At 44.7% G+C, this 12,344-nt stretch overlaps 1 protein-coding gene across 4 annotated transcripts in view; it reads left to right on the forward strand.

Moving 5' to 3' along the window:
* Positions 1–956: 956 nt before the first annotated feature.
* The window catches only part of MTF2 (metal response element binding transcription factor 2), a 29,258-nt gene continuing 17,870 nt past the window's right edge, over positions 957–12,344 (forward strand). For all 4 annotated transcript variants that reach the window (XR_013957459.1, XM_080623976.1, XM_080623975.1 and 1 more), the window contains exon 1: positions 957–1,158. Coding sequence is in view for 3 of the 4 variants with exons in the window: in XM_080623976.1 (XP_080480102.1) it covers positions 1,154–1,158 (5 nt within the window). In the remaining variant the exon portion in view is untranslated. The remainder of the gene's footprint in view (positions 1,159–12,344) is intronic.

The following is a 12,344-nucleotide window of genomic DNA, read 5'->3' on the forward strand; positions in this document are numbered from 1 at the left end:
ACTAAACCATACGCTGGTGCCTTGCCATTCTTCCTGGATGGCAAATTGATCCCGTGTCTTACTTTCATTGGCTTATTTTGAGCAGGACAGAGCCAGGAACTGGGAATTCCACCATCCAGGCCACCAAACCCAGCCTCTCCCCGAGCATTTGGTACACCAGTTGGTGAGATCTGACCCAGTGAGTACTTGTATTTCAGTACTGCACAGAGACCACAAAAGTGCCGAGTAACTTACAGGGTTGGGGCAAGCTTTGTAACCTGTGTATAGCACCACTGCACCGGGCAACTGCTACGTTTAACCATGGCGTCTGTGGTGACTGCCGTCCAAGAAAATATTCACAAAACCAAGCCCTTCTCAGTGGCAGAAAGCGACAAGCATATTTTGCTTAGCTAATACAGCTACTGTTAACAAGAGAAACCGAGGTTTCGCTCGCCCCCTAAAATGGCAGCATCCCCTTGACTCGCTGCAGAACACTCCGTTCCGTGCCACCCGTTACCCTGTGTCCTTGGCACTAACGAACTGTCCGCAGTAACCCGTGGTGCCTAGGCCGGGCCTCACCGGTCACCCGGTCATGCAGCCGGGCTCCCTTCCTGTCTTCCCCGGATCATTCTAGACGCCGGGGACACCCCGCACTGCTACGGGGCACTCGAATCACCCCGAAACCGGGCAAAAATCCCTAGAGCAACGGGCGGAGCACCCCACTCCCCTTAGCACTGCCGCAACGAGTCCCGGCCCCGGGGCAGGGATCTCTCCTTCTGCAAGCGCGCTGAAAGAAGTCCCTCTTTGTTCATGAGCGGCGAGGGTCCATCTTCATCCGTGTCCTTCCGCCGCGGCGCCCTCCAGCCCCGCCCCCTGGCCCAGGCGCTGCTGTCTGCGCAGGCGGGGCGCGCCGGGGCGGGGCCGGGGCCCTTTGTGCTCCCAGCATGCACCAGCCTCTCCTCCGCGGGAAACAAAAATGGCGAGCGGCTGTGGTGGAGCCGGGCTGTCCGTGAGGCGGGTCTGACCCCTCCCCCGCCGCCTTGCCGCCGCTGCACCGTGGGGGCCGCGCTCTGGGGGTCCCGCCGCGCACCCAGGGCCCGGCCGCCTCGGGGGGGAGGCTTCTGAGCTCGCCAGTTTCCCTGTATGAGGCGGTTGGCACCACTGGAGAGACCGAATGAGGTGAGGTGAGGGGGGGCGGGCCGCGGCGGCGGGGGGGGTAAGGAGGGAGGAAGGAGGGGCGGCCGGGCCTTGCGGGGGGTGAGGAGAGGGGGGGCCGGGCGCGCCCCATAGTTCGGGCCGCCGGTGCCGCATCCCCCCTCTCCTCCGTGGAGGCCGCGCCACCCGCCGGGGAGGGGGTGAGAGGGGCCCTGCTACGGCGTGGGGGGCCCCGGGGGCCTTTGGGGGAGGGGGAGGAAGCTCTCTCTTGGGCGGCCGCTGGCGAGCGAGTGAGGGGTCAGCGGTGCCGCTCGGTGACCAAAACAAAGGGAGCGGAGGCTGCAGGCCTGCTGACGGGGTCCGCGGGGTGCTGCCGCCGTGAGTCACGGCGAGGCTTGGGGCAGCATTAGCTTTATCTTCTCCTTTAAGGCTGTCGTCCGAGCGGGCTGTGTTCGCTCGAGTGCGGAGAGAGCAACACAAAAGAGGTGGTTGGTGGTGGTCGCTGGTAACTTTGGTTTTGTTTTCTCTTTCTTTTTTGTTTGCGCCGCCTCATAATCTCTGTCAAGCTAGACAGTTCGAAGGTGCTCAAGAAGCTTGTATTTTTGGTCTGCTGAAAGGATGTGCAGCAACGCGCTTTCTTTCCTTTGATATTTGAATTCTGTAGGAATTCAAGAATGAGTTGGTACTTTTGTTAGTCAAAGAAAATAATATGGTAGTGTGTTGGATGCTCCGGACACTGATATTGGTGTTGAAATTCTAGGGGGTGTCATCCATCCGTGAAGTATCTGGGTGCTATTTAAAGGAGAGGGCCTGCACAATTAAATGAAAGGGCCTGCCAGGAGAGCAGTGTGGCATTATGCTTGTTTCTTGGATTTCTGATAGTTAAGACCTGCTCATGGCTTTATAAGGTCAAACTTAGAAATGGATAATAGCATGATTTTTTCCTGACTTCGTATAAGGGAAACTGATCCATGCTTTATACCTAAACTGTCAAAAGCATGGGATAATAGGAAAAAAGTTTTCTTTTTGTGTTCTTTTTTCGTCTGTAACCAGTTTGTTAAAAGTTAGCAAGTTAATGTGCATCCCTTTCTTGAGAGCTCAAATTACAATTCACTTGAAAGCATTTGAGATTAAAAGAAAAAAAGCTTAGTTCTTACAGTGTTACAATACAGCCTAAAAGGTTCATAGCTTTTTAATGGAAGGAGAATAAAGGGAAACAAAGAATCAAAATATGAAAGAAGGTGCGTAGTCGAGAAAGGGAGAAGGATCTTTGCAAGGAGCTACAAGCTGGTGAAATGTAGATCTGTACTGAGAGTTTATGTGGTAATGTTTTCAACAGTTGACTTATTTTGTCAGATACAGATGTGTCTTCTCAACAACTCTGCTTCCCTGCTCTAGAAAGAATTTTAAATCAGATGTAGATCCTTCTCAAACTTGGCTTAATATGATTAGTCACCAGTTGTTTTTTTGGGGGGGTTTGTTCCAAATAGGTGAAAGAGACATGCACTGGTAGTTAGTATAAAGGGTGACCTTCGATATGGTAACGTTTCTCCTGCCCTGCATTAGCAAATCAGGTAAATCTTATGAGAAAAATGCCTGTAACAAGTAAGCTGCTGGTCATTTCCTAGTGGAGAGTGAATTTCTGTATCCCCTGGAGAGAAGTGTGAAAGAATATAGTACTAGAAGCAGCAGAATGGCCTTAAAGCATATTTTGCACTCTTCGTGTTAGTTGTGGAGGAAAACCTTGGAGGGAAGAAAGACATATGACTAGAAGCTGGTATGAATCTTCTCATGGTTTGTGAATTGGCTGTACTTTCTGTGTCACTGACTTCTGAGCTAGCTGCAGAGTTGGTTTCACCTTTACAGGCCTTCTCTGCAGGAAATGGAGGGGAAGCGTGTCTTTGAAACACATCAGAAGAAGGATTATGAACCACAGGGATTGCTGGAGGGTCCTTGGGCAGGGTAATACCTGTTACTGAAGGCACCGTAACTAGTTGAAATACATGCTTTTAACTATCTTTATTTCAAGCTGATGTTCTCTTCCTAGAAGGTATAATCTCTGTAGAGGAATGAAATGAAGAGGTTTAGTTTTGAGAGAAAGTGAACATATTTCATTCACTAAATATCCTGGAGGATAATACTGGATTTATTTTTAATTTCTTTCTGTGGAGTGCTTATGAAGGGTGATATTCTTCTAGACTAGCCTTAAAGAAGGGTATTTATCTTTATGGGGTTTTGATTGCCTATGAAATCGTTTTTCTTCCCCCCCTCCCTGTGCAACTCAGCATATTCTGTTCTTTTTCACTGCTTGGGTGCATGCTCATACTGTATTACCTTAGGTATATTGCTGGGCATCCTGTAGTTGGGTACTGCACAATCCCAAAAGGTGGTTGCAGTATTCAAGGAGGTGCTAAGTATGCACTTAAGGGTAGTTCTGACCTGAAAAGGTGTGTTGTGACCTGGAACCATTGTTCTCTCCCCTTTGTCTGTCTGTGTACAAACATGATTGATCCCAAACAAATGGCTCTTAAGAGTACGGGGCTGCCCTGCCCTATTTCTCTATTTATTAGATATGTGGGGAAAGGTGTTATTCTGTAATGATCTTTTAAAGACTGGTTTAGTGGTATGTGTCCCTGCCTGTGGCAGGGGATTGGAGCTGGATGAGCTTTAATGTCCTGTCCAACCCAAACCATTCTATGGTATGTGTGTTAATCTCTTGTCCTCCTGCCATGCAGTACTTCGAAGAGACTAACTGCGTCTCACTGGATCCTCCTCTGACAGGGCAAGTGCTTCAGTCCCCGACTGTTTTGGTAGCCCTCCACCAAGCCTCATGTAGTTCGGTGTCTTCTTTGCAACTGGCAGAAGCAAACCACAGTATTCTAGATACTGTCTAATGAGTTTTGTGTAGAAGGAAACAATCACTTCCCCTCAGTCTTCCGGCTAAAGTTCTTTCTAATGTGCAGCAGATTTATAGACCTAACTGCTGATAAGCTGAATGGGCTGCAGGGGCTCAGTTAGTTCTTATTACCACTTTTTTTAGAAGCAAAGTTTGGTACTTTTGTCAGCTAATGTGGTGGATATATTTGTGAAAGCATACAGCTACTAAAGAAACACATTAATGAAAACATGTTCTCTGATAACTAAAGAGTTCTTTAAAGTGTTTAACCAGACAGAAGAATTCAGAAGAAAAATCACAGTCACAATGTAGGGCTCTTTCAAAGGCTTAAAAAAAAAAAAAGATACCAACAAGCACTCTATTTGGGTAGTAATGCGTTGCATGAAAATCACATATGATTGTGTTGGGTAGTATGGTTGAATAGGTAGAGCTGAGAAGTGTAAACAAGCTACAATTTCTCATTTTGCTGACAAGAAGCAGCTTATACAGAGTGGTTGCCCTGAAATCATTGGTAGGACAGAGTTTTTCTGCCTTAGGTGATTTTCAAGTTCTGTCCATGATGGATTTGTTAAGCATTGTTTGCTTGAATGGCCTGTAAATTGGCTTGCTGAACATCTTTAAACAAAGATGTGAACTTGATTCATGCAGACCCATGGGAACAGACAGGCTGCTTCCAAGAGCACACAGTGTGGTGTTGTCATGGGTCTGTTCTTTACCCTCCTAGGTTGTGGAGAACAGGGGTAATCTGTAATGATTAGAGAATGGCAGATGTTATACCTATCTTCAGAAATGGCCATAAGTTCAGCCCAGGGAACCACAGGCTTGTTAGGCTCATGTTGGTCTGTAGGCCAGTTGTGGAGTAGGTGTTCCTGGAAAATGTCAACATATATTTTCCAAGAATAAATTTTGGCCTGGCTACCTTCGATGTTAAACATGGCAGGATATGTGGACCAGGGGAGGAGAGGAGTGGATACCACTTAATTCCAGCAAGGCTGAAGGAAGTGGCTGATAGGAACCTCATGAAATTAAAAGGAGATGAAAGCCAAGCCCTGCATCTGAAGGAAGAATCTCAGGCTAAGTTTGGCTGGGGGTCAGCTTTGCAAAGTTGGCTGGGGTCTGGTAGACAGAAAGCAAGAACATGAGCCTACATTGTGTCCTGTGGGCAAAGGCAGGTAGGTTGTATCCTGGGCTGTTTTAATGGGAACAGAACCAGAAGGCTCAGGGGAAGTGATTGTTTCCTTCTACACAAAACTCATTAGACAGTATCTAGACTACTATGGTTTGATTCTGCCAATGCAAGGAAGACATGAAACTAGATGAGCTTGGTGGAGGGCCACCAAAACTGTTATGGACTGGAGCACTTCTCCTGTGAGAGGAGGCTGAGGGAACCAGGTTAATTCAGCCTGGAGAATAAGAGACTTCATGGAGGCTAACTGCAGCAGTCCAGCTCCTGTGAGATGCAATTAGTCTCTTCACAATACTGCATGGCAGGAGGACAAGAGATAACACACATGTTGAAATAAGAGCGATTCTGATGGGAATGGGGTGAGGAGATGGGTTTTTTTATTTTACTTCTCCCCCCACATGAGGACAGTTCAGCAAAGAGGAGCCCAGGGTGTGTGGCCTCTGTCACTGGAGGCTTTCAGGGCTGACTGGATAAAGCCACCTTGCCTGGCCTCATGGCTGATGCGATGCTGAGCAGGACTACAGAACTCCTGATATCCTTTCTAACCTGAATTACTGTCTTAAGCAACTGTAGAAATTAGATGATCTTGAAAATATATTTCTTATCCTCCAGCCATTACTCTTGGCTTTTCTAGACTGAGGGATTCCTAGGTTAGCATCCCTTTATCCTTCTTCTGTATAGTTGGTGATGTGGCTTAGGATTTTGATGATACCAGCATACAAAATAGTGTAAAGATAACGAGCCCAAAGCATACCTTGTAGATGTTCTATGACATAGCACCTTGGAAGCTTAATACTAATTGGGCTGCATGAAGTAGTGTGCAAGGATAGACTAAGACTATAATCTAGAGTTGTGTTGGATCCTCTGCTTGAAAGAAATTCATAAGCATTTGCTAATAGAATAGCCTGTTTGTGTGTAATTGGAACAGTGACTGTTGGAGCAAAGCTGCTGTTATGAAAAACAAAGTGAACTTTCTGGTTTTTGAATGGGACTGATCTGAAGTTTGGGCCTGGGTTGGGGCAGAGGACATATCCTGTTATGTCTGTTTGCCTTCTTGGCCCAGCAGAATTTGTTTATTTGGGGGGAGGGAGGTACAGTTCACACAGTGAACAGATAATGTTTGGTGTGAGATCTCAAACAGCAGCGAAGCTGCGAGGAAGAGGGGAAGAAACATGTGACTGGGATCCAGTATCTCTCCAGCTGTCAGCAGAGGTACTGGATCCTAGTCATGGGTTAGTTGCCACATTAGAAGCATTACTTGGACTTGGCTATGTGATGCTGGGTAAACCAGCTAAGATGGTGGCTCTCAGGAAAGATTCATTTCCCTTTGCTGCTGCCTTGTGGCAAGTGCTCAGAGCACTTGCTTACCTGGCTTGTCACCAGACCTTTTGATGAGATGCTTTAATTTGTTTAAAATATCAGAAAATCCGTATTTAGAGAAGAAAAACATATAGAAAGTGTATGGAGAAGTCACCTTGCCATTCCAGAGCTGGGGGGAAGGGAGGGAGAGCAAGCTGCTGTATTGGATAAGCCATGTATAAAATCTGCTGGGTTCTCTAAACTCATTTTCCCTTCAGTGTGATTTGTGTTTATGGGAATAAATGAATTATCTGTAGGTCCCAGTTTCATGTGTTGTTTCGGTAAATGAAAATTTTCTCTTCATATGCTTTGGGCACTTTGTTGTTAAAATCTAGTATCTTAGAAAACTACCTGTAGTCACAGGGTAGCTATTGTCTGTTACTGTTACACTATTTGTGAATCACAGCCCTTCTGGAAGAAATCTGCTGAAATTGCATGGCTTGTCAATGAAACTGTAATTCAGTTCATGCAGTCAGGCAGTGCCAGCTGAGGGAGTTTGTGTCTCAAGTTGCTTGTTTGCATTTGTTCTCTTGGGCTGACAAACCATTCTGAGACAAATCTGTGAAGTGCAATTGCTGAAAAAATAACTCTTGTCAAGGGACTTTCTTGTACCAGAAGTTGTTTCACAGCGGTTGTTAGAACTGAAGGACTGCAGGAGTATGAATGACCTTAACCTGGCTGTACTGCTGAGAAAAGGACACGTAGAAACAAGATGGAAAGTGCTCAGTCTTTTTAATTCTCCAGGATCTTCCCATCTTTTTCCCATTAACTGCTGTACGATTGTGGTGAAGATCTGGGAGTCAGAGGTACCAAATGAACTTTGACATTTTCTAACCTGTAATAAAGAGGTTAGAGTTACAAACAAATCAAAACTAACAGAAACCTAACTTCGATTTTGGCAAATAACTTCTGTGCATAGTAAGTTGTCATGGTTCACAAATCAAACTGATTTTGTAGTTCACCCTCAGAGGGAAGTTTACATTCCTGTTGAAAGAGAATGACAACTATCTCCTGCTGCTGCAGCATATTATTAACTTATTCATTAAGTAGATGAATAGAAAGTCTTCTGCCTGTCTTGCTGGAGAATATCTGTGGTTATGATGAGTCCCCAAGGTGAAAAATCAATGAGCATTTTCAGAACTTCACAAGACCAACTTCTGAAGAAATGGTCAAAGTGCATTACTGCTTGGAAGTGTATTTCAATATGTAGGTATATTTTACTGACTTCCCCCATGCACTTCTGAAAGATTGTATGGATGCTTTAGTACTTTCTTTGCATGTGAAGTCCTTGGGTAAGAATAAAGCCACAACATACTCAGTATTGAGTAAAGGATGTAAAGCCAAGGTAGATTGGACATACTGTATGACATGCAGTGTAGCTTAGTTGTGCAAGTTATGCGAGATAAAGTAGACTTTTATATTAGGTAAAATGTTGTAGTTTTTTTCCTTGGAAAAACAAGATGTCTGTATGTTTTGCAATGTGAGCTTCTTGGAGATATTTTTTAAGATTGTGGGGAAGTTGTTATTGAAGGGTTACTAATTTTGTTGGTAACTGTAAATGGTATGGTAGGAAGGTGCTATGGAAGTAACTTTAGGGAAGATTTGAAAACAAGTTCTGGAAAATGTGGAACCTTTGATTTCAAAATTGGCAAGCAAGATGTTAACCTCAGTTTGCATTTGCACTTCCAACAGACATTTTAATGGTAGGTGTGACTCTTTCATACTCTATTACAGTGGAGAGACCTGTGGCAATGCAAAGTTACTAACATGTTAGGCATGTAGTTCCTATGTTGATCTGCACTGAATTCCTTGTGCTTTCTTATGTTGTGTTTCCAGAAGGCACTTCAGAGACACCTACTTTAAGTAATTTACAGCTTGCTAATTAAAGTCAACTTTTTAAAACAGTAGCTCTTCCCACTTAATCTGCATCAAGAACACTGGGGGACTGTTTCCCTGAAAACAAACTTCTTATCCATGTGGAAAGCAACAGTTAAGCTAGTGTCAGCCTATTGTGATAACCAACCCTATTTTCAGTCTATGTGTTAGATAAAAGCATAAACTGCCACAGCAGGAGCTACTTCATGAGCTGTTCTAGTCATCACTTCAGCAGTGCTATCTCCCACAAAGAGAGCAGTGTGGACAATGGAAAAGTGTCTACTTTATTGGCTCAGACCTTTATTGTGTGTCAAGATCCTTCAGTGTCTGGAGCTGCTATTGTAAATTCAGGCTGTTGTATAAGTCAATGTATAGACTCATTTAAGTGCTTGTGCTAGAAAGTAATGCACAACACATTTTTGTTACAATTTGAATGGAGTTATGGGACAGACTTCAGTATTTAATAGTGTATGTATGTTTCTGAAGACTTTTAAAATGGGAAACTTGCAAAAGTGGTTGTTGCTCTTTAAATGGAGATCTGTACTAGATTATGTATAATAGATGAATTGATTCTTTCTTACTTCTAATAGGACATCTGAACTTGAGGCTCACAAGAATCTCAAAACTAAACTGTAAAGCAGAATGATGTGCATATATTCATGGCAAGAAATTAATGTGAGATTAGATACAAGGAAGAAGTTCTTCCCTGTGAGGTTGGTGAGGTGCTGGCGCAGGTTGTCCAGAGAAGCTGTGGCTGCCTCATCCCTGGCAGTGTTCAAGGTCAGGTTGGACGGGGCTTGGGGCAGCTTGCTGTAGTGGAAGGTGTCCCTGCCTGTGGCAGGGGCTTGGAACTGGATGAGCTTTAAGGCCCCTTCAGCACAAACCCATACAATGATGTTGTCTTTCCTTGTTCTGTACAAGATCTTCCACAACTTTGTTGCAAGTACTGGAGGAACTAGCACTGCTGCATCTGAGCTACGTTGTGTAGTCTCTTAAACCAGATAAAAAGCTGTAAAGAAAAATCTTTGAACCTCTGAAAGAGAAACAGTCCTGTGAAAACACTTATAAAACAATTTCAAGGTGAACTAGTAAATTTGTTTTAAGTCCTTCAAACTACACGTGGCGCCTTATTGACCCACTGAATATGCTAAGTCAAGTTCATGGGTGTAATTTGAAGTACCTAAATACTTTAATAGTTTGTAATGATGAGTCATTGCCAAGAAAAGAATTGTTGTCTGAGACCAGGTTATAGTTTCACAACTATTTCTGCTAAGACTGTGCTGATCAAGCCTTGCCTAGCCTTTGAATGGTGTTTCCTATGTGCTAAGTGTGTGTAGTCGGAAAGGTTTGGGGAAGTGATGAAGGGAAACTATTTTAGAATCATAGAATAGAATCATAGAATAGTTAGGATTGGAAAGGACCTTAAGATCATCTAGTTCCAACCCTCCTGCCATGGGCAGGGACACCCCACACTAAACCATGTCGCCCAAGGCCTCATCCAAGCTGGCCTTGAACACCGCCAAGGATGGAGCATTCACAACCTCCCTGGGCAACCCATTCCAGTACCTCACCACCCTCTCAGTAAAGAATTTCTTCCTTAGATCCAATCTAAACTTCCCCTGTTTCAGTTTGAGCCCGTTACCCCTTGTCCTGTCACTACAGTCCCTGATGAATAGTCCATCCCCAGCATCCTTGTAGGCCCCCTTCAGATACTGGAAGGCTGCTCTGAGGTCTCCACGCAGCCTTCTCTTCTCCAGGCTGAACAGCCCCAACTTTCTCAGCCTGTCTCCATAGGGGAGGTGCTCCAGTCCCCTGATCATCCTCGTGGCCCTCCTCTGGACTTGTTCCAACAGTTCCATGTCCTTTTTATGTTGAGGACACCAGAACTGCACACAATACTCCAAGTGAGGTCTCCCGAGAGCAGAGCAGAGGGGCAGGATCACCTCCTTTGACCTGCTGGTCACGCTCCTCTTGATGCAGCCCAGGATACGGTTGGCTTTCTGGGCTGCGAGCGCACACTGAAGCTGGCTCATGTTCATTTTTTCATTGACCAACACCCCCAAGTCCTTCTCTGCAGGGCTGCTCTGAATCTCTTCTCTGCCCAACCTGTAGCTGTGCCTGGGATTGCTCCGGCCCAGGTGTAGGACCTTGTACTTGGCATGGTTAAACTTCATCAGGTTGGCATCAGCCCACCTCACAAGCGTGTCGAGGTCCCTCTGGATGGCATCCCTTCCCTCCTGTGCATCAACCGAACCACACAGCTTGGTGTCATCAGCAAACTTGCTGAGGGTGCACTCAATCCCACTGTCCATGTCACCGACAAAGATGTTGAACAAGACGGGTCCCAACACCGATCCCTGAGGGACACCACTCGTTACCGGTCTCCAGCCAGACATCGAGCCATTGACCACAACTCTTTGCGTGCGGCCATCCAGCCAGTTCTTTATCCACTGAGTGGTCCACCCATCAAATTGATGTCTCTCCAATTTAGAGACAAGGATGTCGTGTGGGACAGTGTCGAACACTTTGCACTATTTTTTTTCTCTCATGACTGGCTTACTTCAGACATGTTTGTTTCTGAGCCTGTTGGGTGTGTAAATGACTATGCAGATACAAAGGAGAGAGTAGAATATGGTTGCAACAGGTATTAAGGGTTGGGGCCCTGCTTCAGAGAACCTTTGTGAAAGTTTAAGCTATTGTACAAGATAAGGGACAATCTTGCGGTGGGGTGCAAAAGATTGTAAGTTTAAATAATGAAATATTTTAAGGATATGAGGTTATTCAGAATAATGTAGAAAGTGGGCAGGGACACCTCACACTAGACCATGTCACCCAAGGCTCTGTCCAACATGGCCTCGAACACTGCCAGGGATGGAGAATTTACCACTTCTTTGAGCAACCTATTCCATCTATAAGAGTTTAAAGTAGAACTGTGGAAAAGTTTATAATATAACAATAATTTTAAATGGTTTTCACATGAGAAGCTGCAGAACTGGTAGGATTCTTACCTGGGAAATATGTCTGGGTGGGTGTAAACATTGTTACTAGGGCATGAAGGGAAAAGGTAGACAACGACAGTTGAGTTTTCTCATGCAGTGGTGAAGGGTGTCAAATGAAGTGACAAGGTGCTAGCTGTGAAACAAGCCAAAAGAAGTACTCCTTTCAAAGTTCAACAAAACATGTAGGAAAGCATGCAGGAAAAAGTTCCGCTAAGGACTAAAATACAAAGGCATTACTGCTCAAGATCTTTGGATCCAAAGGCTGTAAAAGACCTAGAGAATATTTGGGAGAGGAGTGCTATTCTTGGAGCTAGTTTTTGTTTGTTGGGTTTTTTTTCCTGAACCTCTGGTCTTCCTCAGTCACCTGCTGGAATATTTCTGTATTTGAGATCAGGCAGGACTTAAGTTGGTGACCCAGTTGTACATGAGGATGCCAGACTTAGTTACTGGGCTAAATGGAACACTTGTCTGGCCTGCTCTCAATGTCATGACCTACACTGATTATAAATGTGCTTAAAACAGCTGTCTAACTTTCTTGTGTCTAGCCTTCTTGGTTTAAACTGTGAAGTCCAAAAAAATAGATTGCTTTCTAGAATACTAACTTTTGCATTTCTGCATATTTTTGGTATTTTCAGCCATTATAATTCCAAGTTTATTTTCATATTGAAAGTAAATAGTAAACATTTAGGGAGAAAGGATTCCATCCTCTTTGTAACTTTAGAGAAACTTCTCCAGCATCTAAATAGTAATTCTCATCAAACTGTATAGGGTGCCGATTCATTTACTGGTTTTATTAGTGCTTTGATTAATTCAAACATTTCTGGTGCTAATAGTGCACCTAAGCTATTTAGAATGAGGTGAAACTTTGCTTTTTCAGTTGACTCTGTGTAACTCT

Source organism: Psittacula echo (genome assembly GCF_963264785.1).
Source record: "Psittacula echo genome assembly, chromosome: 7".
Classification (NCBI taxonomy): Eukaryota; Metazoa; Chordata; class Aves; order Psittaciformes; family Psittacidae; genus Psittacula; species Psittacula echo.